At 44.0% G+C, this 27,946-nt stretch overlaps 1 protein-coding gene across 2 annotated transcripts in view; it reads right to left on the bottom strand.

Annotated features, from left to right (window-relative positions):
* RBM19 (RNA binding motif protein 19) overlaps window positions 1–27,946 on the bottom strand; it is a 114,972-nt gene that overhangs the window by 52,580 nt on the left and 34,446 nt on the right. Inside the window, exon 22 of one of the 2 annotated variants that reach the window (XM_039505227.1) lies at window positions 20,256–20,405. The exons of the other annotated variant lie outside the window; for it this stretch is intronic. Coding sequence (XP_039361161.1) covers window positions 20,348–20,405 — 58 coding nt within the window. The 3' untranslated portion in view covers window positions 20,256–20,347. Of the gene's footprint in view, window positions 1–20,255; window positions 20,406–27,946 lie in introns of those variants that run through there. 2 annotated transcript variants of the gene reach the window in all.

Here is a 27,946-nt window from a genome sequence, read left to right as displayed (position 1 = left end):
TCAGGGCAGGGAGCTTTTCTTCCTCTTTGCAAAGTGTCCAGCATGCCTTTGGCACTACATAAATAACAGCGATTGTACTAGATGCTTCCATAATTTAGCCCATTCACATTATACATTTCTGAAACAGTGTCATTATTCTTAGACCCGAGACACTGAGCAAAGATCAATCAGAATTAGTGTGATAAGCTGTTAGTCACTAGCTAATCAAAGGAAACTCTGCTGAAAGACTCCAAAAAGGAAAAGGAGAGCATAATTTCACCACTGATCTATACAAATGGTCACACAAGAAACTATATACAGTGCATCCCAAGAACAAGATGGTTAATCTAACTGTTGCAAGGAATCACCCAAGACACCCCCCCACACCCCACCCAAATATATAAGCTAGAAAGCCCATCTCCCATTCCAAGCAAATCCAGTGCCGATTACATTGCAAAGTCTAGTCGAGAAAAGATTTAACAGTTTGCCAGTAACACAGGGCGTTCTGGGCAATGAATGCAAAGTTCCCAAGCAGGCACAAGTGCAGTGTAGCCTCTCCCTTCACTGACCTGCAAAATGCTGTCTACAGCATCAGGCCTAAATTCTGCATCATCTGAGCAAAATTTAATTTTTGCTTGGCAATGATTTTCTTTCTTTCTTTCTTTCTTTTTTAATAAATCACCCCCAAATAGCAATTCGCCAACAAACTGTTCTGCCAGTCTCTGCTCCTACACCGATTTACTGATTACAGAGGAATAATGGCCTCTTTTCTTTTTCCTCCTCCTTTTGGAACGAAGGACCCTGCCAAATAGTTTTGCCCCTGGGCTGAGTCGTGGTCAGTTCCACCCCCTACATGAGAGAGTTAATGAAATACACAGCAGAATGTTCCTCCCCCTCAGGTCTTCAGCTGACTCCGGTACAGCTAATCCCATTACAAGAAAATAACGTGGATAATTCAAGCTAATGAAATCGTTACAAGAATGTGGACAGCCAGAGGTGGACATTCAGAACCAATTTAACACTCTTTGGTGTCGTTATCCCCAGCACAGGAAAAATCTGAAAGGAGGAAGAAGAAAAAAGCCCTCCTCTCTTGTTAGCTTAAATCCTGTTAGAGAGTTCAGGAATTAATCTGCCACATATCTTCCCTATTACTATTATCATCATCATCAATAATGTCTCCTCGGTAACCTCAGAAAATTAATGAATGAATGCGCGGGAAGGAGGGCAGGAATGGAGTAAAGCCTTCTGACATGCTGAAACAAGTCTATCGCTCTTACTGCCAGCAGCCCTGGCTGAGAAATAAGGCAGGAGAAGGTTATTGGAGGTACTTTCCAGCAGAACAGGCACTGGTTTGCAGAGCTAAAGCAATCTTAAGAAGGAGCTACTCCCACAATAACCCCGCAGCGGGCGAATCTGAACACAAGGTTAGTGCAGTAGCTTCTCACCGGTTGACTTCGTCTGCACTAGGTAATCCTGTTGGACAGGACACTAAACACTGACCACCACCTTTCACCCCCCAAACCAGTGTTACAAGCAAGTGTCCTCTTAGCATGGATAAGAAGAACCCAGACAAGTGTATATCCCAGGCTTTATTAGATAGCACCTTTGTCTTCAAACTTGGTTGGCTCTTTGCTCACCTTACACCACAAGGCTTGTTTGGAGGCCTCTCAAACTAGTGCTGTGGAAAGGATTGTGGCAGGAGTCCAGAAACAGGGGGTATGCCTTGTGGAAGAGGGAAACGCTGGACACAAAGCAAACAGATCCCTCCTTTATACAGCAGCGTCTTTACTAAGGAAGGAAGAGGTAAGAGAAGTCTAGAACGACTGCACATGCCGTCTCAAACTGTGATCTCGCATGCTAAGCATGGCCGGTATGAGAATGGGAGATCTGCCAAGGAAGTCAGAAGTTCTGCAAGACATGGGGATGCTGATTTTGCATGAGGCACTAAGCGAATGCCCTACAATGGTTTTGGGAGGCACTCTGTTCTGGAGGTGCCACATTGTGGATGTCATGGAAAATAGATGGCCCTGCCTACTTATGGTCATTTATAGCCCATGGCACTTTTAACAGGAGTAGAATTGTTAGCCTTGGTGTCCAGGCCAAATTCCATCTTGCATAACAATTCTCTGCCTATTTAATCCCTTCTGTAGTTTCAAATGGAGATGGTACTTAACTCTTCTCCATTTCCAGACCTACACCGTTGGTTAGTGTTGGTGTGCCCTATTGGACAACTGCCATGTTCCACCCCAGAAGGAGCTGCACTTCAGCAGTGAGTTAAATGATCCTGACTTATGCTGTATGTGCTTTGCAATCCCCTTCAATGTATTTAGCTCATTTCCCTGAAGATTATATGACTAGATTCAGAATGACAGAGAAGTAGAATTAGAATTAGAATACACAAATATTTTAGCTCTCAAGGCGACCCCAAGCTTTCCAGGTAGGCAGACTACTCTGTGAAATAATGGTAGCAGCTTGGAATGCTGTTTGGCTGGACCCTATTTAAACATCCCATGAAAATCAAGAGTGGCTGTCTTTAAAAGCCAGAGCTAACCCTTATGGGTAGAGCTCAAGCAGATGCCAGTATTTAGAGCTCGGCTAACCCTTAATCAGCTGCTTGATCTATTAAATAATCCAATAGTCATAACATGAGAATGGACTTGTGAGTTCTGTTCTAGACTCAGCAGCAGATCTGCTGTATGACCTTGGGAAAGTCACAACAGCCCTGTTGTTGGAGTTTGCCACCTGCAAAATAGGGATAATATTTACCAACCTCATGGAGCGGTGTGAGGCTTAATTCTTTAATTAATTAGTGCTAGCAGAGTGCACTGAGATAAAAAAAAAAGGTGCAATGCAAATGCAAACATTTTCAAGGGGTAAAGAAAAATAATGACACACTCCAAATGGTCTGATGAGTTTTAAGACACAAGAGAGTGATTTTGGTTTGCAAACAAGGCAAACCGCCTCGAGCCCCGTGTGACAGAGAGAGAAAGGCTTCAAAATCAGCTGGTCAATTGGGGTTTTGCAGCCAAAGGGCACCTAACAGTTATTCTGAGGCGCACACGTGGTCCAAACTAACACAGAAGCGAGTCAGCAGGAGGACTTTCCTTTCCATGGCAAAAGGAGAAGTGCCAGTGAGGGAGAGGGGGTGGGTGGCGCGGCCCATGGGAAGTGCCCAGAATGAATGCCACGGTTAGATTTCTCAGGGCACTCTCTTGCGAACATGTCTAATTACATCCAGACGGCGCTTTCGGCGCACCTGCCGCAGCAACTGTTTATCTCGCCGACGAGTTAAAGAGCATCATTTGCAAAGTTCGCTAGGAAGGAAAGCCAATTATCATGTCGCCGGCTAGGCACAAAGCACGCTCTCGTTTTATCTCCCCGCTCGCTCTCCACAGCACGGCAGAGGAGCCTTTCATGCTAATTTCTGCTGACTCCCCCCACCCCACCCCGCTGCAAACACTTTCTCACACACTGCCTCCCCGCCCCCCCTCGCTTCGCTCCTCCATTTGGAAAACGATTCTAAAGCCTCTCTGAGGACTGGCCCACCAGCGAACCTGTGATACAGCAGAAGAGGGAGCAGGGCCGTAGGTGGAAACAACCAAGTGTTGCTGCCAAAACCCAGACCTGCTCTCCCGAGGTCGCTCTTCCACCCCGGACCCACTCCCTTTTCATCGCAAAAATTTCCAAACATCCCCTGATCCAATGAGATGTCAAAAGGCAACTGGATTAGGCAGCCCCTGAAGAAGGAGACTGTGCGATATCATAATTAGAGTGGTCATTAGCGACACACACAGCAGAAGGACTTGCAAATGAAGTGTGGCTTTTTCTCTCTCTTTTGAGCTTACTATGACTATAGGGAGAGGTGGGGATTAGTCAATGGGACCTGCTTCAAGTGGTAAAATAAAACGAAACGTTGTGAACAGGTACAAAAAGGGGGAAAAAAAGCTGCTGAAGTGAGCAGGATGCAGGGAGTGAAGCTCCTGGAGTGGGCGCTCTCTGCAGCTCTTCCAAAATCTCTCTTCAGCCACTGCATAGGGGTGGCACATTTCTTTCTGTTTAGCCTTGCCAGTCACATCTACCCCAGCACCCCCCCACCCCCCACTGCCGCTTTGCTGAGCTCGGCCCAGCCAGCAACTGTTGCCTTATCATTCTCACTTCTCTCCTTTTAAGGTACTGTCCCAAACCTACCTTTCCCCCCGCCTCACTCCCCCAGCATGGCGCTCACATCCTTTCAGGCACTCTCTCTCTGTGATCCAGGATTCTAGCACCAGGGCTAAGAACCTTGGCTTCGCTCTTCTAGCGCTAACTCTCTGCGTGTCTCGCCCTCTTGTCTTCTGACTGTCATGTCAAATCCCTTCTTTTCCTAATGCTCCTGCTAATGGGTTGATGTCTCTCCCCTTCCTCTTCTTGTCAGCCAATATCCTCCTCTCACACCGGACCACCAGCTGACTTGTTTGTTTTCATTGTTGATTGAAGTTTTATTGCTGGGTCCTGCTACCCCTTCCCACACATTTGGGATTAAAGGCATCTGTATAGATCACGTGATGTCATGGCTGCGGGAAGGCTGGAGCAAGCCCAGGGCTCAGCTTCAGGATCCGGGCAGAGCTAGGAAGCGTGGTATACAGCAGAAGAAATGCACACTGCATCTACTGCTAACAGAGAGGAAGGAGCTGCTTAGAGGATTAAGCATCAGTTTTTGTAGACCTGGACTCCCCCAAACCACAAGCAAAATCCCACCAGGATAACTTAGTGTTTCCCAAGGGAGATAAGCCCAAGGTGGCGTTCAGTATTTGTTTAACACACGCATTATCATTAAGGCCCTACTTGAATCGTGGGATGATTGTCAAATAATTGCAGCTGAGTTGCGGACAAGCCAGGGAAAATCGTGGGAAGTAATAATAGACCTGTATTTGCAGTAATTTGGAAAAGCTGACAACAGCAGGAGCCCTGCCATGTGTGGGGCTGACAGTCGGAGCTCCTGCTGTCAGCCACCTGGCGCAGAGAGTGAGAGCCCAGGGCTGAGAGTGGGGTCTCCTGCTATCGGCTGTCCGGGGCTGACAGCGGGATCCTGGGGCTAAGAGCAGGAGCTCCGCCGTATGGGTGCTCCCGCTGTCGGCTGCCCACACACGGCTGGGTTCCCGCTGTCAAAGCTGCGATGGAAGCCTAATATTGCAAGATCCACAATATCACAAATTAAGGGAGGCCTTAACCCTCATCCTAAAGGTCTCAATGCAGGAGAAACAAATACACTTCAAAATTGAAACCTACAATCCTAGCACACTGTCCGTATCTCACCAGTTTTAGCCTCTCTGCCTCTAGCCAGCACCCTTCTCAGGGCCTTCTCACAGCTGTATGGAGAGGGGAGGATTGATGCTAGGTACAGTGCTGCAGGTGAGGTGGCTACGGTGTTATTGGATTATAACTCACAAAGTGTCCCCTCTGCTTTTCAACAACACGTGACACATACGGGGTAGAAAGCTGTGTGTGGTTCTGCCTAATATACGACTCCACTGAAGTCAGTCTGGCCCAATTCCTAAGTCTCTCTCCCTTCACATGATCCTACAAGTTCAGAGCCCATCAGTATCTGAGAAAAGTTTTCGGGGAGGAAAACTGTAATATACATTTCCATATATTAATCCATATACTTCGCCTCTCATCCTCCTGCTCTGTTCTCCCAGGGAGATTTAAATCCATCTGGGCATGGGCTCCATTGTTGTTTTGTTCTGTAAATTAAACTTGGCATCTCTCCACCACCACCTCACTATATAATCACCTTCCAAATCATTAGCACAGAGAAACCCTACTGTCCCAATACCCACTGTGACAGACCCAAACCAGTGGGGTCCAGGAGTCTGGTAGAGGGCAAATATACTGGTCACTGGATGAGTAGTTTTCTGTTCCCTGAGTGACCAGAGCAGGGGCTGCACTAGCATAATCAGGAACCTACTAGAACCAATTAAGGCAGCCAGGCTGATTAGATCACCTGCAGCCAATCAAGGCAGGCTAATCAGGGCACCTGGGTTTAAAAAGGAGCTCACTCCCGTCAGGTGAGGGGGAGCTAGAGGAGAGGAAGTGCGTGTGAGAGCTTCTGGAGGACTGAGGAGTACAAGCGTTATCAGACACCAGGAGGAAGGTCCTGTGGTGAGGAGAAAGAAGGTGTTTGGAGGAGGCCATGGGGAAGTAGCCCAGGGAGGTGTAGCTGTCATGCAGCTGTTACAGGAGGCACTATAGACAGCTGTGATCCACAGGGCCCTGGGCTGGAACCCGGAGTAGAGGGCGGGCCTGGGTTCCCCCCAAACCTCCCAACTCCTGATCGAACACTGGAGGAGTTGACCCAGACTGTGGGTTCCACCAGAGGGGAAGATCACTGAGGTAAGCAAATCTGCCAATAAGCGCAGGACCCACCAAGGTAGAGGAGGAACTGTGTCACACCACCCACAGGTCTTATCCATGTTAACTGAATTTTCTATGGTGCTCAGGGGCCACCAAATGTGCTTCTTCTGAGTACTTATCGATTTGCCCTCAACACCCATATGAAATAGGCAGCAATTACCCTCTTTTATAGAGGGGCAAACTGAGGCTGACATTTACCAAAGGCCACACAGGGAGTTTGAGGCAAAGCCAGAATCAGGACCCTGGTCTTCTTAGTACTAGTCCAGAATCCTCCCCACAAACCCATCCTTCCCCTCCCAAGAGCCCTCTAAGACACTATTCACTAGCACTGTTTTCCCCTTGCTTAGACTGTTTTCAGAAATGTAACAACGTTTTGTCCATTACTCAATTTTCCTTCCTGGTTGCTTATAAGGGATCTTATCAAAAGCTTTCTGAAATTCCCAGTAAATTAGTAATTACGCAGGTTTTCAGAACGATAATTATGTCCTTCCATGCCCCCTGATGTATTATTTACCTGAGATGTACATAATTAGGGCTCTTCTTTATAACTGGTATTACGGGCACTAAATTCTACTCCAGTCTATCGTGTAATTACACAGTTAGGCTGTGTGCTAAACAGAATAAGCATAATTCCAAAAACTGGGCAAAAAAAATCCTCTTTCAGCAGCACAGTGAAGGGGTTTAAAATTGCAATATCCCTCCATTTAACTCATTTTTAAACAGGTGCTAGTATCAGGTTTGGCTTCTTAATTTTGTTGTATTTAATCCCACTTTGCAAGATTTAATGTTGTGCAAGATACTAAATTCCGTAAAGAGATTTACTTTAAAGCTAGTGTTACAGGGGCATTTCCTTTCCCAGGTCTGCACAGATTTGCAGTGATTGTGGAAGCAGAATTGTATTGTCTTAAATTCTGTCTCTTTTCTCCTTCCCCGCACCCTCCTTCTACCTTCCAAATAATGATTATTTTTCGACAGCTTCTCAGCTGCAGCTAGAGGAGAATGACAGACGTAGACAGGTACAGTTGCCATGGTACAACTGTCACAGTACTTTAGTTCTACCGCGCTGGCTCCTACAGAATAATTTAACTAGCCCTAGTGGCAGTAGGGGAGGTGGGGAATGCTGGGTGGCGGAGCCCAAATAATCTAACTTCGCCTGCAGGAGAACCTAGTTCAAAACCCATCTCGGAAGATGCATGTTGGTGATCTCTGCTAGGTCCACAGAGATAGTGACTAAGAGATCCCCACTGGAATGTCTTTGGAATTAGAGAATTACAGAAATGGATTAAATTGGAAGAGCTGTAAAGTCTAGCTAGCTCCACTGCTTGATCTTCTGGGAATGCACTCTGCAAACATATTCAGTCTGTTCCCTCCAAAATGATTAAGTCCACAGTAACCTCAAATTTTTATGCTTCCCTCCCTGCAGCATTTAACTGCTTCATCAGAGTGTTGATCAGTGACAGGTACCTGTTTAATATCTACATTTATTCTTGTACTTTAAAACCCTGATCACAAATTACACAACTGAAGCTAGAAACAAGCTTGCCCTGAAACTTTATATATGCTTATACACTGAGATTTTTCCAAAGCCACTTAGGGGGCTTTGACACTGAATCTCCGTTAATTTTAACAGGAACTGAGCATCCAACTCCATTAGGTGGCTTGAAAATCCCAGCCTAATCTCCTTTAGATCAATCAGTTACATCTCCCCTCTCAAAATGGGTGACCATGCTCAGTTCCCAAGGCCTGTGCTCATAAGAGTCTTTCTATCCCAGTACCACCTTTCAGTCTTCATGGCACGCTTTTAAAAAAGACACTGGTATTTACACTAGGTGAATAATCCTCATTCCATTGATGCCAGACAAAGCCTTTGGTTAGTGGAACTGTTAATAGCCAAGGAAGAATGGGTTACCCATCCTAACAAAGGCAGTGCTGTCACATATTGCTTTATGGTGCAGCTTAGATAGTTATTTGGGGGAGGGCGTTGTATCAGAGCACATGTGGAAACTAATAGCTTGGTTTCATATTGAGTACGGGGGTGGGGGTGTGGAAAGGAATTGATCCACCACTGAATTTTTGCATGTGGTGATTGTTTACCTTCATGGCGCCACTCATGATTGCTGTAGTTATCCTATATGGGTCACTTTCTACTCTAGTTCATTGTAGATGTTCTCCCCTGGGCCAGATTCATTCAGGCCTCCACCCGGGTTTTGCGCAATAGAAATTAGTGCAGAATCTCTATGAAAAGGCTTTTTGTAAACAGAGGAGGTTGCCCCTTGCGGGATTTGTCTAGGACTTGCAGTGTAGTTAGCACAGTTTTACAGCCTCGTATGTCAGTATCCCCACTTCTAAAAATTACACCACACAACAAACTCCAAAGGTGTCTCTACCCTGCAATTAAATACCTGCGGCTTTCCCATGTCAGCTGACTCGGGCAGTAACATTGCACTGTAGACACTCGGGCTGAAGCCCAAGCTCTGAGACCCTAGAAGGGAGGAGGGTCCCAAAGCCCGAGCATCTACACTGCAATGTTACAGCCCCGCAGCCTGGGTCAGCTGAGAAGGGCCAGACACAGGTGTTTAACTACAGTGCAGACATACCCCAAGGTGCCAAGTTCTGCCCTCTGATACTCAGATGCAACTCCCACTGGGGTCACTAGGTGGTACCTACATGTGTCAACAGGAAGATCAATGATCTACTGCCCCAAACCATGTAAGACACTGGGTGGCTGAAACCAAGTGAGAACTCCACCCAGGCAGAGCCCCACACGAGCTGGGGCTCTAGGCTGTAATTCTACTTGTGCAGATCACCTTGCAGGAGCAGAGCCTCAGAATTCAAAAGCACCAAGTCACCATGGTGGTGACACAAAAGCTGGAATTTCAAAATAGCCCTCAGATCTAGGTGCCCAACTCCCTTAGAAAACCCTCCCCTTGAAAATCCCACTCTAAATGTTTAAATTACAGCTATGGTCAAAAATAATTTAAACTAAAAAAATAGTCGTCCCCGGAGAGCCCACTACAACTCCACTCTCCTAAGCCTCCTTCTGAATCCGTTTCAAAGCCAGACATTTAAATTCTCAGCTCCATGGAGGACTTAAGTAACTGAGAACACATTCTATTGTGCCTTGCGTGTCACCAAGAAAAGCCCCAACTATTTAGCCAGTGTGCTACATAGGAAAACAGAGTATCTGTTAGATACCAGGCTGAGATTATGGTGCTAGCAGCTGAAAGACATTAATTTCAGGTTCAGTTTTAGCAGACTACATCTGATCTTATGGAGAATAAATACAGAAGCACCAGATATTATTTTTAGGCAGACACCTATCTGAACATAGCTACAATTTAAGAGAATTTCCATTCCTGTAAAGCTGCAAAAGAACTTCAAAAGTAACCAGATTTTAATCAGAACAGAGAAGCACACGTAGATTAAAAAATGCAAATATATTAAAAACGAAGTTCACATTAAGTGCCTCTGTTCTCATTATTTGAGTACAACAACAATCATGAGATCTGATAGTGTGGCATGGACTCCAAAGAGAAGAAACTTCCCCACCCATCTCTCAGATCTTTTTAAAATTGGGACTGGACATAGCATTAGTACACGGAGTTAACATACCCACTCAGAATCTGATGAAATGGGAAAAACAACAACTGTTTTTGGTATCTGAAGCTTAAATGTGGGTGTCTGTTTCTGTTCAACAACACAAAGCCTCGTGTCTGAGTATGTATTGGCTGTAGGTTGTCTCTCTTTATAAGCACCTTATTAAGCATACAACTGCAGCATACAAGAAAATGTTATTTTTACAGGGTTGTTTATCCGTAGTTCTCAAAGGGTACGTCTGCACTACCCGCCGGATCAGTGGGTAGCGATTGATCTACCAGGGATCGATTTATCGTGTGTAGCGTAGACGCGATAAATCGATCCCCGATCACTCTCCCGTTGACTGCTGAACTCCAGCTCGGCGAGAGGCGGAAGCAAAGTCGATGGGGGAGCGGCGGCCGTTGATCCCGCGCCACGAGGATGTGAAGTAAGTGATTCTAAGTTGATCTAAGATGCGTCGACTTCAGCTATGCTATTCTCGTAGCTGAAGTTGCGTATCTTAGATTGATTCTCTCCCCCACAGTGTAGACCAGGCCAAAAAGTGTTGGGTAAGCCTCCCAAAAGAGTTGCTCTTTTGCTTTACTTCCTTATTTGTGTTTCAGCCCGAGGGATGATGATAGCAGAAGCGTGTACAGCCTTGGAAATTGCAGCACTAAGGGACAACAGAGCAGCTCAGCCTTCTTTTGCCAAATGGACACTGCAAATCTTGTAGTTCTCTTTTACTTTCCTGTAGATTTGCTTTGCAATCTATTTAGTGATTCTCAAACTTTCATACTGGTGACCCCTTTCACACAGCAAACCTCTGAGTGCAACCGCCCACCCTCTTATAAATTAAAAACACTTTTTTTTATATTTAAGATTATAATAAATGCTGGAGGTGAAGCGGGTTTGGGGTTGGAGGCTGGCAGCTTACGACCCCCCACGTAACAACCCTGTGATGCCCTGAGGGGTCATGACCCCCGTTTGAGAACCCCCTGATCTATGGTATATATTCAGAATTTAAACATGCCATACCCACTTAAATCAGTTTTAAAGTAAAGTGAATAAATACTTTTGTCCATATGTTCTATAACAGAACTTAGTTTTAAGAGTCTGTGTTTGCATTTGTAATGATCAGTTGAGTTGCGTTAGAATAACAGAGCTATATAATCCTTTTAAGTGGGCTCTCATGTATATTATGTACACATACGTATATGACCATGGTACAAGCATATACAGACAAAAGGCGTCAGGAAAAATTCTGCAGAAATCTTTATTACCAGGCGAGGAAACATGGATGGTCTTGTGGTTTTGGCACTAGACTGGGACTCAGAAGATGTTTCAGTTTCTAGCCTTGCCACAGACTTCCTGTGTGACCTTGGGCAAACCACGTCTGTACCTCAGTTTCCCATCTATAGACGAGGAACAGCATTTGCTTTCTCCACACTTTGTGCACTCTTCAGAGGGGGGACTGTGTCACTGTATGCATGTAGAGGGGGGGCTGTGTCACTGTATGCATGTAGAGGGGGGGCTGTGTCACTGTATGCATGTACAGTGGCAAGCACCATGGAGTCCTGATTTTTAAGTGGAACAATACAGTAATACAAAGGAATAAACAATGCTTATTAGCATGAGTGGTTCCATTCTTGAGCCTTATCCTCATTTACACTACACTGCTGTGCAGGGGTAAAAGGGTTTTACATATAATTTATGCTAATGGTAAGGGCCCTTACATTACCAGAGCAGTGTAAACAGGCCTTTAGATACAGGAGAATAAGGGCCCCAGTGTTTGAAGGAGAGTATCCTACATTTTAAACTAAGATCACTCTAATAAACTGTTGCAAATTGCCATTGCCATTTAATGTTTAGAGTAATCACACGATAAAAGCATAGCTTAACTGCACCACCACAATTGTGTTCTTTGCACTTGTGTTTACTAGGGTTCCTGCGTGCTTTGAATTTGGTGCACAGGAAGTCCATCCACTTTGCTCATGTAACACTAGATTGTTTTAGTGTAGCTTAAATTTTTCATACTGTCTGGAGGGGAAGAGGAAAAATGGTTTATTCCTCGATCAGGTATTAATTTAGTAAGATCCTACAGTATTTCAGTATAGATTTCAAGAACGTACAAATGGGATTTACTCAAGCAAAGCTGTACCTATCCACAGCTCTCTTAAATATGGTGCCATTGTATTGGCATGCAATATATTGTAAGCAGAGTGAGCCCGTGTAATAGCAGCTGTGAACCCTGGCTACGTAACCTCACTAATTTAATAAATAGACATTGACGAGACTAAGTGGCTGCTTAGACGGCTTTACCACCCTCTTCCATTTCTCCCCCTCCCAACTAAAAGCCTCTTAAATAAAACAAATTAAACCACACCCCCAACCCACACTGCCTGAGCATTTTACGACTCCATTCTCCAGCGGGAGCCAGAAAAATGCAAATGCATCCAGAGATCACAGAACGGCTCACTGAAGACTCGGAACGTTGTATGGGGACGTGCGTGTTTTGCTTCCCCCTCTTCCCCCCACCGCTAAAACATCTGTAATAATATTCAGCACAATGCCATAGGTGTCTGCAACCAATCAGAGGCGATGGCAGCCGCTTGCACCTTGCTGACAGATGCTGTCAAAATAGCCTTGCAGTCACGGGCTGGATGATAACGTGAAAATGAGATACAAACGAGGGGCTATCAGAGAGGGGTGGGATCATTGTTCTACTCAGTTCACTGGCACTGCACACTCAGAAACTCAGGAGATGTAACACACCCCAGTCCTATAAGAAGTTAGGAAAGGAAATGATACCCCAAAATAACCTGCCATTACCAAATGTTTTAAAGAGACGTGCCTATAAAGGGAGAGTGGAATTCACCTTTTCTAAGCAGCAAACATTTCTATTAAACTCCATCTTGTGTTTATAAGCTGCATTTTCAGACCCCAAAGCACTTAAAGCTAGTACACGCTACAGAGATCTTTTCCCTTGCTGAAATGCAGCAACTTCTGGGGTGGGACAAAACAGCTGTTTTGTGCCAGGAATGCATCCATACTGTTTTGAGAGTCAGGAAGGAGAATAACTTCTCCCAAATGAAAATGCAGGGAAAAATTAGGGAAATAGGATGCAATTACCCAAAGCTATAATTGGACTAAGTCAACATGGGGTTCCCATTCCTACAGCTGTGAAAGGGTGAAGGCGTCTTCAGGCTTACATTTTCAAATATAGGCACCTACATGGATGCTCACAAAAAATGCATACACCTAGATAAGAATCTGCCTGTGCACCTGGTTGCCAGGGTTGTAGGCAAGAGTTACATTTTAGATTTTAAAGATCACAAGCAGTCGTGGTCTGGGTTTTATATTTCACCTGAAACACAGACCTTGACTAATGTGTCAGAAATAGGTTGACTCAGAGCAGAATAGATTCAAAGATTACAGGGCCAGAAGGGACCACTGTGATCATCTAGTCTGACCACCTGTTACTCCTGGGAGAATTCGAACGCGCCGAATTTTTTCTTGTCTGCAGGAAATACATTCTACCGGAGAGGTGCCGCAGTTACATCTTTCACCCAGCAGGGGCTGCTGCGGCATCAGGACAGAGGGCAGGTGCAGCCCCTGCTTCAGACAGGGAAGAGAAGAGGCTGCATTCTCCACAGCACCCAAGTCAGGGCACGTGTGGGGACGGCCAGCGTGGGGCACATGGCTTTGGGGGTGGGCGGGTGTCACAGACTGGGATCCAGAAGGGCTAGTGGTGGGGGGGAAATGGGGCAGGGGCAGAATGGGAGTTGGGATGCAGACACAAATGGGAGTGGATGGCTGAGGGGGGTGCAGGGCCACATGGGGCATGGGAGTGGCTGAGTGAGGGGTACAGAAAATACGTTTCTGTATTGTAGTTTAAATAAATTATTGCTCAAAGTTCTGTATTAATATGCCTAATAAGGAATCTATTTGTCAAAAAACATTTCCTGAAACACTTTTGTTGTCTGTATTGTTACAGACATACTTGCTGACAGGTATTTTGAAATAAAATTACCAAAATAATTGAAAGTGGTGTAATTATACTGTGTTATTTTGACAAATAAAACATGCATAAGTTTGCAGAATTTTAAAATATTGTGCACAGAATTTTTATTTTTTTTTGCACAGAATTCCCCCAGGAGTATCACGTGCAACAGCCCCCAGGACTTCCCTGAACTAACTCCTCTTTGAACTGGAGCATCTTTTTCAGAATAGTCAATTTTGATTTTAAAATTGCCAGTGATGAAGAATCCATCACTAGATCAAGTTGTTCCAATGGTTAATTACCCACCTCTGTTAAAAATCTGTATCTTACTTCCACTCTGAGTACATGAGGGTTCCCCACGAAGACTGGTTTTAGGTTTGAACCAGTGTGGTTGGCCCTTTGAAATAAATTCAGAGTATTGCACTAACAAAGAGATCCTTAAGCAAACACTCTTCTGAACTTCAGCTGGAGAAGACCTAGACCAGGCATGACTTCAGGAAGCAGTGTATCTTCTCGTTATTTCAGTTCTAAACCTATGTGCTGCACATGATAAACTGGATCACAACTAGGGGTCCCCACAGCTATTTGGATTATGGTAGTGCCCGCAGCGTACAACACACTGTACACAGATGAAGAGCTTGCAATCTAACGAAAGCGGGGAAGTCTTCTTGGACCAGCCTAAGTCATATGAAAGAAGTGCTTGGGGGGAGGGGACCCCCAATCCTAGATGCTTGGAGCAACAAGGTAGTAGTGTTTGTCACTTACGTAGGGCTTTTTCCATAGACCTCAAAGCATTTTACAGAAGTGCATACTCATGTCACAAATGGGGAAACTGAGGCACAGAGTTGTGATGTGACTTGTCCAGTAAAGTAGAAAGTCAGTGAAAGCGAGGAACAGAACTTGGGTCTCCCAACACCCAGTTTGGCACACTATCAACTGGACAATGCTTCCTCCCTAATATACATAACATCTGCTCACGATGTCTAGGAAAGAGGGACTGAAGACAGTAACTTCTTGTCTTTTAAGAGGAGGCTTTTTAGAGGAATGGCACATGCACGGAGGAGCAACGAGGCAGAAAGGTTGACTCTTTTCAAGCGGAGTATCTTTAAGGTTGGACAGTTCCCTTAATCTTCATCTGGAAATAGTTCCACAGATTTGTTCACACAATAAGAGAAGGAAGATAGCAAGAGCTGGCAGCCTCACACAGTTCAAATGTAACCCTGCAAACCTTGCTGATGAGTTTTGATATGGAATTCCTGCAAATCGTCACTGCTCAAAGAGTTAACAATAAGCACAGTGCACCAACAAAGGTCTCTCACTAGGCTATTATTTGGAGCAACTGTACCTATACTGGGGGTCCAACTTTCACTGTACCCGTGAAAATGCAGATTCAGAGTCAGGGAGATCAACAAGAGATTAAAAAGGAACAGAAGGCAAAAAGCAAAGAAACTGAGCACTTGCAGCTCCAACTCGAGTTTTGGGAGCTCAACACGTCTAAAAGAAATATCTGGCCCGGTGAGTCTACATGCAACTCCGCTAAGCTCTCAGAGCTGAGCGTTTTACATCACATCTTTACTGCGTAGAACCTCAGACACAAGCTGCATCCCAATGCACTTTACAAAGGGTTTTTTTAAACACAGGATAAAAACAAAAGGGAGAAGAACGTTAAGCAGCATTGGCAAGAGAGGAGAGGCCAAGGGGATAGCTGAGTGGTCTAAGCCCCAGCTGAAGTCCAAAGAGCCACAACCCAGAAAGGGTTTAGCAGCCCTTTCTTCTTCTGAGATGGGTAAATTGAAGTTTCCCAGGAGAGGCTCTTTTCACTCGGTAAAAGGTCAAGGCCATGATCTCTGCTTTGATGGACGTGGAGATCTCACGCACTTGAGAATTTTGGACTCAATTTTTCATCTCCTTGACTGTTGTACAGCTCGCTGCAAGATTGGCTGCTGCCCTCTGCCCCAGATGTGGCTCCACCCCCTCAGTGCTGTTAAATATACAGTTAGGAAAGTGTTGTGGGATCCTTTCAAGATGAAAAAGGTATTACATAAAACACAAGACAGCGTATTAGGAGAGGAGATGAAGACTCAAAGGCAGAGATCCAGCTCCAGATGACGGGAAGGTGAAGGCTCTTGCACCAACAGAGCTGGACTGGGTGAAGGGAGAAAAAGGAGGTAAACAGGGGACAGGTCCTTGGAAGATTTTTAAAACGGGAGTGTAATTTATAGACACCGCCTGACTGCACGTCTGCCCCCTGCCATTTCAAGCATCCTCCCAGTCACAGATTGCAACTGCATGTAAAGAAGGTTTTTACCAAAGTCCAACGTGTAACAGCTTCCTCATTCCCTACAGGTAGTGCCGTTTCCTCCCACCCTTCTCCCGGGCCGTCGGTTTGCAGAGTAGACCTGCCTGCTGCAGCAGACCTAATTTCATGAGGCTTTTGTGCAAGCAGCGGGGTGGAAAATGATCATCAGGAGCCATCATGTGGAGACGTGCCCCTCCCATTTCCTAGATCCAGCCTCCCTCCCCCTGAACATTCTGGGCCGGGGCTGTAGCAGAGAGGCTACCAATGATCTTTCCAAATACCAGCAGTTCTGACGTGAGAGTGCACTCTTTTCCCATCCCACCGCAGCTCCCGCCTTCCCAGATACTGATGAGCAAGACAGCGCAGTCCTGCGTGACAGCGTGAAATTAATACGATTTTGGGGAAAGTTGGCAATGAATAATGAGCATCTGAAATACCTTGGTTCCACCCCTTGCTTCCTCTTTAACCCCTTTGCTGCTAGCATGCCACTCTGGCACAAACGTAGTAGTATGTATATGGGCTTTAGGTGCAAACAGTGGCAATTCTGCAGGGAAGCAGCTCTGACGATGCAGTTGGCTCCATGTAAGCAATTGTATTGCAGAGTAAGTTTTTTCAAAGGCCAGATTATGCTAGAAGCAGCTGGGCCTGGTATGGGGAGGTGCTCTGATCGCACCCTGGGCTTTGGAATACAGGAGTCCCTGGACTGACCTCTCCTTCCAGCCTAAGTGGTGGACCTCAGATGAATCACACAAAGGAATCCCCACATGAGGGAGCTAGAAACCATGAGGCATTTGCCCCTTCCTCCAACCCCCTGGTCAAGTCAGAAAATGAAGCTGCTAGACTGTTCAGAATAAAGGGTTCGATCATTGCCTCATATCATAAAGGGTAGCAGAAAAGACCTCAGAGCCAGGACACAGGGATGAAACAATTGTGCAAAAGCCAAGAAGGGCCCCAACCCAAGGGGAGGGGAGAGGATATTCTGTGCCCAGATACCATTTGCTAGCAGACTAGTCTGTGGGAGCTCTCGTGATCAAGGTTACTAAACAGAAAAGGAGGCCACTGAAATCTGACAAGGTGAGTGGGATCAACTATGAGGAGGAAAAGCTTTTAATTCTAAAACACTCGGCTCTTATCTAGAGCTTTTCATCGGTAGATCTCAAAGCACTTTACAAAAGAGGTCGGTATCTTTATTCCCATTTTACAGAGGCGGAAACTGAGGCAAAAAGAGGAGAAGTGACTTGCCCAAAGTCACCAAGCAGGCCAGCAGCATGGCCAGGAATAGGTCTCTCAAGACCTAGTGCAATTCTCTATCCACTAGACCACCCTGTCTCACTCTTTCCTCTAAGCAGCATATTTGTACTGTTCCACTGGCAGGCACTGGCTGTTGCATACCCTTATCCACCTCCTTTTATCTTTCTTGCTTATATGTAGCTTATAAATGGGAGCAGTTGGTGAATTGCCATCTGACGTCCAGAGAACCAGCCCTAAGAGGTTACCACAGAACCAGCTTAACTTGACCTTTTCCAGCCAAAGACAGAAATGGATGCTGAATCTTCCTTTTGGTTCACAACTTCCAGTCTGGTCAGGCGACCCCTAATCTCAGCAAGGTATCTCCTAGTGCAAGAGTCAGGCTGGCTTCTAATTTCATCCATGCAACATAAGGATGGGTCTCAATTCCATCTGACTTGTCTTTTTCACCATGATGGCTTTGGGCAGGGGACGGGGCAGCGTTTCTGCTGCTGCTGCCCGATTCCCCCTCACGCCAAATCAAACACTCAACATTCCAACTGCTCTTCCTGGTTTTTCGAGGGCTCCATTCCTCAAACCACTCTCGTAAGAGGCAAAAACTAAGTAAAAGCTACATGTCCGTTCACCTGCAAGGCTGAGGTTCCTGGGAGGAAAGGACAACTTACAAGCGGTTTATAAAACTGTATTGTCTCTTTTCACAAGCACAGAGAGGGAAGACTTGCTAAAAGATCTGAATTTTAAAATCCATTGGACTGAAAGGAACACCAATAACATCAGTCCAATGATGCAGCTTGTTAAAACAATGCAAAGTATGGATTTTGCAAGTGTCAACATGAATGGAAAGCATTTGGGTGTCTTAAATAGAATGTGGTGTTGTCTAAGACATTCCCATGAAGGGAGGAAGACTGAAAAATAAAATACACTATGTACTACTGAAAAAAAAGTCAAATTGACCTGTCTAGCTTCATGGCGTAAGTGCAAAAAATTAAAGTGCTTTTCATTCTCAACGTTTCAAGAAATCTAAAAATAGAAATGGATTTTTTTTTAATGCTTGTTTTCAATCTTGATTGTCCTTTGAATTACAAACTTAGAGGTGATCAGCATTAGATGTCAGGCAACTATAATTTCTATATAGCAGCTTCTAAAAACCCTTATGGCCAACTTAAAAGCCATATTAATAGTCAAGCATGCACCTTGGAAACACGTATGCTTTGCCTCTGCCTGACGACAAAAATATTCTTTTTAACAGGTCAGACAAAAGAACAATATCTTGTATTGTGAATAGCACTGAATGTGTATCCAAAGGAGATGTTGGACTAGATTACTGGGGCTCAGCAAGCTTCCTATGAAGAAGAAATTTAAAAAGCACCCATTCACGCACACACAAACCTCAGAGACACCAGTCAGAACAGATATAGTGCGGGACTGGTGGGGGAGGAGATTGCCAGAGGGTAACCTGTTTGAATATGGCATTTTAAACAAAAAAAACCCAGAAAAGTACTGATGAAAAACAAGGAACGGGGTGTAGGAAACTAATTAAGCCCCGTCACTAGGTTCAGCTTAGTGCATTGGTGAGAGCCACATCAGCAAAAATCATAATGAGGGGCTCTGGAAATTCTTAGTTTGCATTAGACAATCTGCCAGAGTAAGAACAGGTGGTTGAAAATGGCTCAGCAGAGAGGTTTAGGGGAGCAATGAGGAGGCTCGCGATCTGGATTGTTAGCAACACACTAAAACCAACTACTGTGATTAATATTCAGACTTCAGAAAGGAAAGATACACTGAAGTAACACTGTCAAGACAGCGTTGAAAAAATTCTTCTGTTAAAACACTTTTCAGTTTCAATTTTTAAAAAGAACATTGAAAACCCATTTAACTGATTCCTACATGGCTAATGTTGGACAGTGAAACTAGACTGGTCAGTTTCATTTGCGGGTTCTCATGCACTAGTCCAATACTGCTGTTAGGGTTTCCAGCACTGCAAGAGCAGACCTCAAGAAGAAAGAAAATCTTCATTTAAAAAAAACAAAACACTTTTATAATGTGGTGACAGACACAGACGTGCACAATCCCTGCATTTGCATCTGAAAATAGGTACTAGTAACTCTCGAATCTGCATCTGCAATTTGATTTCAATAAAAGCACTTTTATAGAAAGCACAATTTCCTATCGTCAGAGGTAACCTGGTGTTTTGAAGCTGGTGTGTGGAACTATTAGTAAATCCTCTGAGTTAGACCTTGTTGTAAGCATGCACCAGGGGTAGACTGTTAAGGCCCTGAAACAGCAACACAAACACAGCAAGTTACAACACTGTCTTATTATCCTTTATATTGCAATAGCCTCAACAGGCCTCAGTCAGGGATGGACACCCTAATGTGTTAGGCGCTGTACAAACATAAGATATTCCCTGCTCCACCAACTAGTGCAGATTCGGTGTCCCTGAAATGTGCAAAAGCCTTGGATATGTGCAAGGGCTGAGTGCTGTCTACACTACAGAATGGAACCAGACATGACCACAACCGTAGCGTACACAGGCCCGAAGAACAGAGGCTAAAACCAGCGCTTAATCTTTAGTCATTTCCATCAGGGAGCAAAAAAACAGGAAAAGATTTAAAAACAAAAGGGACAAAGATCTCGCAGAGGTACAACAGGTGAGGCCACTGCAGCCCAACCCACACACTGTTAATGAATGCCTCTTCCCACCTGTTGCGAATGCTGCCATTCACTCTCCTAGCAGGAGGCTCACACCTACGGGAAGGAACAGCTCCCAGAGATGCTCTGGAGGAGGGGGAAGTGCAGCCGAGCAGAGAAACTCCATCCCTTTCGGATTGTGAGGCAATGTGGAAAGACACCTACAGCGCAGAGGTTCTCAGTCCGGAAGGGTGCAGGCGAGTAGCTGGGACAAAGGCACTGATGAAAAAGCATCAAGGAATTGTTGTTGTTTTTAAAAGCACTTCCCAGCCCGCCCCCCACAAACCCCACCTACTCAGGGATAGGATGCATGGGCCAGAACACAAGCATAAGGGCTAGAAGTGCGATATTTCTAAGATAAAATTCCAGTTTAAATTCTACATTGCAATTCTTCAACCTGTGGAATTGCAGAGCAGACAGGGCTTGTTCATAGTTGCAAGACTTTGTTCAGACCTGAGCATCCCAACTGTCAGACACAGGATCCTAAATAGGAAGCTGAAATCTAGAATTAAACACTAAAGGGTAAATCCTCAGCTGGCATAAAGTGAAACTACTCTGAGTTACGCCAGTTTAGGATCTGGCCCTAAATGGTACCTCAAAGAGTGTTTTAATTCATCTATAATAAATGTCCAGGTACAGGTGTGATGAAGTGGGACTGTTCTTAATGTTTCCTCTGAATACTGTAAGGGTGCCTCAGTTTCCCCTATGCATTTCTTAAGTCTCTCGGTGGTGGAATAAGGGGGTGTAATTGTTGCAGAGCAAAGGGTCAGTGTAAATAAATGGCTGACACTCTGTCTCCTGGCAACTAATGGCCAGGGCCCTTCCCCCCTGCAAGGTGATAGCTAAAGGTGTTGGAGAACAAAGGAATTAGGTGACCTCCTGGCCTGGGAAAGGAACAAAGCAAAGGAGGAGGGGCTGGAGAGTCAGTTTGGAGCTGGCTGGGGACGTGGAGTGAAGTGCAGACGTGGGTGTATGGCTCACTGCCCCCCAAAATGGACCCGGCTAAGGGGTCCTGTTCTCTGTACCTACAAGCTCTGTTTTAGACCATGCTCCTGTCATCGAATAAACCTCTGTGTTACTGGCTGGCTAAGAGTCACATCTGACTGCCAAGTGGGGGCGCAGGACCCTCTGGCTTCCCCAGGACCCCGCCTGGGCGGACTCGCTGCGGGAAGCACACGGAGGGGCAGAGGATGCTGAATGCTCCAAGGTCACACCCAGGAAGGTAAAGCCGTGTGAGCTTCTTACCCTGAAGACAGTCTGCTCACAGCGAGGAGACTTCACCAGAGTCCTGACTAGCTTCATAGGGAGCATCACCAGAGCATCACCCGGGGACTCTGTGACAATAGGATCTGCACATTGTATTTAGCTGCCGCCTTTGAAACTGGGCCTCCAGAATAGAGGTTTTTCACTAGTGAATGTACAGACTGAGCAACAGAAACCCACACAAAAGATTACACACACATGAATTCATGTGTAGTGTAGACACACACCATACGCATGCATCTCAGATGTATTTTAGTCTAGCTCTACCATCTACAGATAGACCCGATGATATCAGCTCTGCAGTCAGTTAAGTAGACAATAGGACGGGGTAGGCAACCTATGGCACGTGTGCCAAATGCGGCACACGAGCTGATTTTCAGGGGCACTTACACTGCCCGTGTCCTGGCCACCAGTCCGGGGGGCTCGGCATTTTAATTTAATTTTAAATGAAGCTTCTTAAACATTTTAAAAACCTTATTTACTTTACATACAACAATAGTTTAGTTATATATTATAGACTTACAGAAAGAGACCTTCTAAAACCATTAAAATGTAAGACTGGCACGCAAAACCTTAAATCAGAGTGAATAAACGAAGACTCGGCACAGCACTTCTCAGAGGTTGCCGACCCCTGCGATAGGATACTCCTGCACCAAATCTTATCAATTCTTCCTCAGCATCTTTAAAACCCATCCTTACCTCTTCATACCTATTCCTAAAATCCATGTGTCCATGTCTTGGTCCTCACTTGCCTTGATTACTGCAATCTCCTCCCTTCTTTCCTTCTCACCTTGCATCTTGGTCCCCATCATCCCGCTTGGCCTCCATGCCTCCATTTCAAATCCTCTCGCTGGCTTCCTCTCCTCTTCCTGAGGAAGTTCAAGCTCCTGATTCACCTTCATAATCCTGCACAACCCTACAGCTCATGCCTCTCTGGCACCAACCAACCCTTCCTCCCCAATGACCCTTTTGTCTTCGGTGGTTGGGCCGCTCTGGTCCTTATGCTTACAGACCCTGCTTTACAAAGAACCACCGTTTCCTTTCTTCTTCAACCACCTTCTAACAATAACCCACTGACAAAAATATGGGTAGGAAAGAGGATTTCAGCTCCACTTCAAAATTAGACATTTGCCTGGTTATCAGGCATATCAACTGGATTGCATTATCCATGTGCCTTCTCTAAGTAGGCACAGCACCTAGCCGCTCTCAGATAAACCAATGCCCACATTAATCATGCATCCTTCCCACTCTAGCACAAGCAGGTCATTCCAGCTAGCTTCAGCACTGTGATCATTACAGGAAATACACCGAGACTGGGATAGTAACATTATCCACCTCGTAAGAGGTCGACATTCAGATGAGCATTCAGTACATGGGTCTCTTTGGAAAATCCAAGAGGCAAATCTGTTGCATATTCAACCACCTAATTATTTCCTTCCTCAATCTGAACATGCTAACAAAAAAGTAAGACAATTTTGTAGCTTTCAGCACCAGGAGAAACAGCAGCATCTTTACATTTTAATTTACTCCCTGGGCAGTCCAATGTTCCCCAAGAGACAAAGGGAATTTGTGTGTCTTCGTACATAAATATGATTATTCAAACAATTCTAGCCAAAAGCTGATATTAAATATAGATCTAATGACAAGTAGCAGTAGCATTTGGTTATTCCTGGATTACCAGGTTTTCCTGTACTATTTCTGCTCATGCATACTAATTTTTTTTGCATTGGTACATTGCTAATCCTGACCTGCTGCACCAATGCAGTTTCACTGAAACCTAAACATCTTATGGTGACGTCAAATTCAACGAAGTTTTTGATAGGGGAAATGTCAAATTACTTTCATTTCAACAAAGGAAAGTGTTTCATTGTGACTACTTGATTCAGTTTGTTTCAACTTTTATATTAAAATATATTATATGTATATATTGCATACAATGCTTACTATGTTAACATAATATAAAAGCTAAACAATATGAATCAAAACATTTTGACATTACCAAAGTATTTTGATAGTCCCAAATTGAAGTGCCCTGAAATTTTCATTTTATGGGACATTTCAAAATTTCAGCTTTTCAATCAGACTCAGAATAAAATATTTCAGAATTTCCCCACAGAATGGAAATTCCAGTTCCCAACCAGCGCTAATTATGGATCTTCGGTGTCACAGACACCAAGGCTTTGACAAAAGCGACAGAGTCCTGTGGCACCTTATAGACTAAGACGTATTGGAGCATGAGATTTCATGGGTGAATACCCACTTTGTCAGTCTTTGACAAAATTTATTAACATTTTACTGTCCTGAACAAATCTGAAAACGCAGTCTGGTCCTTAGGTGAAATTTGGAGGGCCTGGTCTACATTAGAAAATTAAGCCAGCTTAATTATGTCACTAAGAGGTGTAAAAAATCCACACCCAAGTGGCGTAGTTAAGCCAACCTATTTCCCCCTGTAGACACTGCTAGGTCGATGGAAAGATTCTTTCATCAACCTAGCTACCATTTCTTGGGGAGGTGGATTAACTACGCCAACTGGAGAATGCCTCTCAGCAGCTTAGGTAGCGTCTACAATGAAGTACTAAAGCAGCGCAGCTACACCAGTGCAGCTGCGCCACTACAGTGTTTTAAATGTAGACAAGCACTAATATAGACAAGTTGATTATCTGGGTTATGTCCTTCCACTGATTTTGTATTTTAGTTCACTCAAACTTGACACATCCCACAATAATTTTAGTCGGCATTATATGTCCATACGTGATCTGTTTTTGCTTCTGTTTTACAGGGATAATAAATATAATAAATAGAAAGCATTATATTAGCATTAATAGCAATCTTTTTTGTTAATGCACATATGTCTGCCTAGTCTTTGTTTCCAGAGGTTGTGTGGAGGATTCTTCTATGGCACAACATTTTGAACTGTTGAAGAGTGAAAATAATTTGATCAGAAAGATTTGTACTGGGTATTAAGCTGCTAGAAGGTTTTAACAATTCATTTGAAACTAAAAATATTTTTAAATAACCATTCCCACTTTTAAAATTGCAGCCACAGTACAATAATCGGTGTCAGGTGCTTAGCTATCTATGCCTTTTTTGTGTGTCATATACCCGAGCATATAGGAGCTGAATGTACCAATTAATACCACCTAGCTCATATAAGGGTAAAACCTCACTATCCATTAATCGACAATTTTCTCTCTTCTGCCTTTGGTTAGTGAAAATTTCTATGGGTTCAAGTGCAGGAAGATATCTTGGGGAATGGAAAATTTTCACCAGTCATGTAGCCTCCCTTACTTGAAGAAAGGTGTGAACATGGAGTGTGTCTTGCACTAGGCTTCATTATATCTCAGTGTTCCTTCATAATGAGGAATGAAGAGCTCATTCTGGTAACAACTCTTATTTTCATAAGTCATTCCAAGCTTTGAAGAAATGGATAATGACGTCAGAATTACTTTATAAAGACTCAGTTAAACAAAGATGATAAAAAAAATGACCTATTTTATCAACTGAATCCTTCACCCATACTTTTTTTTCTTCCAGAAGAACAGATCCAATTTCCAAATCTTGTCCCTTGTAATATAGTTTTAGATTCATGACCGTTTCTTTTACTTCGGTCAGAGGGAACTTCTGTCCTGGCTAGTCTGGCTAGATTGCTCTTCTAAAAGCACTACGTAGTGAGTTGTGGTTATTGGGTGGGAGGGAAGAGGTTGGTTTTAAAAAAAATAAGCAACAACAAAGCCTTTAAAAAAGAATAAAATGGACAGACTGTTTATTTTTAGTACATTAAACCTGTCCAGTATCATATTCCAATCTTTAATCCCACTGGTTTCTCTAAAACAGAATGTTACTTTCACATAACAATGTGATATGCTATATTTATTCCTAGGAACCATAACCATGTTCTGGTACTATTTTCAGCTGTGTTCTCTCCCCCCCCCAATAGCTGTAACCTTATTTCTGTTAAGGGTGAGGTCCATACACATTTTGTAACCAGAAAGCCTTACTAAATTTGCATGAATTAGACTCCTACAGGTGGAATATGGAGATGATCAGATGTACAATAATGTAATCTTCATATACAGCTATATAACTTCTTGTTTAGACTGGAAGTAAATCTTGAATTTTGGGATTTTCTCGATTTTTTTTTATTATTATTTTTATAAACGGACCAAAGGCAAATAATGAGGCTAGTGGGCCGCCTGGTTTTCTTCCTCTGCTCATCTGGAAGCATGAGGCAGTGACAGATAGTTCTGATTTTAGAAAAGGGTTTATATATCTTGCCCAATTTACATGCAAGTTCCCCAAAACCATGTTTCCTCCAGAAAGAAACCCGAGTTGACCCCATCACAAGCTTTTTCTGAATCTGATTTTATGACAGCTCTGATTCCCTTATTTGGTGGAGTGTGCACCATGTGCATTTATAATTCTACGAAGGCAGCCTACAGGGTTCACCCTTCAACACGTCTTATTTGATCTAGAGAAAATGTAAAGGACTTTTTTCCATTTTAGTTGCTCCTATTTTAGGAGGGGAAAAATCTCTGTAACTTCATGTTCAGTGATGCGAGTCTGTACAATAATGCCTCCATTTTTTATGCTCTCTAAGTTGGTGTAGGAAGTGATATGGCATTAAGATCAAGACTTCTGACGGGAAGTGGTGATTACGTGGGACCAGCATGACATGTTTTAAAGGAACCTAATTTTCAGAAATTGCTCAGGAGCTGCCCTCTGAAAAATAAGGGCTTTTCACAGGTCTCAAATTAGACACCCAAAATCATTAATCATTTTTTAAAATATCAGCTTAAGAGCCTCTCAATATAGTATCAAAGAATTAAAAGGACAGTTGTAAATTGATGAACTACATAACTAGCAGCCTCAGCAAAGAGAGCAGACAGACTGAAATACCCTCATTATTAGAGAGAGTCCCTCCAGGCCAGGATTCAAGTATGGCGACAGATACAGTACGAGGAAAACTTATTCCAGTGTTGTCCATGCTTAGAAAAAGGATTCAGACTCCAGGACTGCCAATCCAGGAGTGTTCACCATCACCAAATGCACATGAAGAAAATGGAGTACCTTCACTTTCCAACGTACTCCCTATGGATTAAACCCTTATCTCCAAACCTCTGAAACCACAGCCATGCACCTTGAATCCGCTGCAAGCTACAGGTTTGGGAAAGCAATACTAATTTAACACCCATGCATGGATTTTCCAGAAGTGCTCCCTCTTCCTATGAAAGTTTTGTTAAAGTGATCCAAAATCCAGCACTACCACGACCGGGGTGCAGGTCTTCAAGATTAGCTTGATTTGGCTAGAGGAGAGCAACAACACAGGAGTGTAGGAACAAGGCAGGCTTTTATACATATCTTAGATTGCTAATATTGCATCCTAAACCATAATCCTCATTTCACAGAGAGGCTATGCACTGTGATGATGGATCTTTGAATCGACAAAACACTAGAGGAGAAAGATGAACAGGGCAAGCTGCAACTCTGAACAATCCATGAATGGAAGACTGCAAAAGTCTGTACTGTTTAAACAAATCAATCATTGTCCATTTCAAACAGCTAGCGTTGCTAACACCTATTCTTGGGTAGATTTAAAAGGGAGAGCTCACGTGACAAAGCTTGAAAGGTGAAGACATTTTTATAGAATAAAAAGGATTTTAATCTTCTGTGTTTCATACCCTGCCCAGACAATAATTCAGAAGTGGAGTAAAGGAAGTGGGTTATAGGACATCACTTGGGTGGCTAGAAAGTGGCTTCTGAACATGTGAAACAATAGAGAAGAGGCTTGTCCCACAAAGCCTTTAACCTCCACAGGCAGAGCTACCATTGGCCTGCAGTGTCATTGTCTGCGAGCAACAACTGCAGTTCCTCTCTTGTCCTTTATTTCCTGGGAAGACTAAGAGTGCCCCCTGCTGCCTTGCTGAGGGAAATGCCGCTGGTTCCAAAGAATTGTTTTAAAACTAAAAAATTATTATTAAAAAGAAACCCACCAAAGTATCTAAATCTATGGCAAAGGCGTACAATTTTAAACAAAGCCCCAAAAGAATGCCTGGCATTTAATAATGTCCAGTGTGCGCAAATTTTTAGCCCTTCTGAAAAATAAGTAGAGATATTATTAAATCAGCTCAGTTCTCTCATTGCTGCCTTTTGTTCCGAAGATAAATAACGTGTTCCTAAATATATTGTGTAACTAAGTGAAACTGACATTTTGGTGGAACACGGCTTCCTGATTCACATGCATTGTTCTTAACACGCTTTTGATAATGGGCTATAGAAGCCTCATGTTCCTTAAAACAGACACTATCAAACTGCTCCTATACCCCCGTCTTCTCAACCATGCGTGGTTTTTCAATGCCCTTTTAATAATGTGAAACAAAACATCTCTCCGTACTGATCTTTTATCTTTTGGACAAGTACAGATTCCTCGTCCCTCTGAATATATTACAGAGCCGAAAGCCAACCCGGCTCTGTTTATTATTTGGTTGGTTGGCCGGTAA

The sequence above is a fragment of the Mauremys reevesii genome, linkage group 18 (genome assembly GCF_016161935.1).
Source record: "Mauremys reevesii isolate NIE-2019 linkage group 18, ASM1616193v1, whole genome shotgun sequence".
NCBI classification, from domain to species: domain Eukaryota; kingdom Metazoa; phylum Chordata; order Testudines; family Geoemydidae; genus Mauremys; species Mauremys reevesii.
Note: the sequence above shows the minus strand (reverse complement) of the source record. Positions and strands in the feature narration are given on the sequence as shown.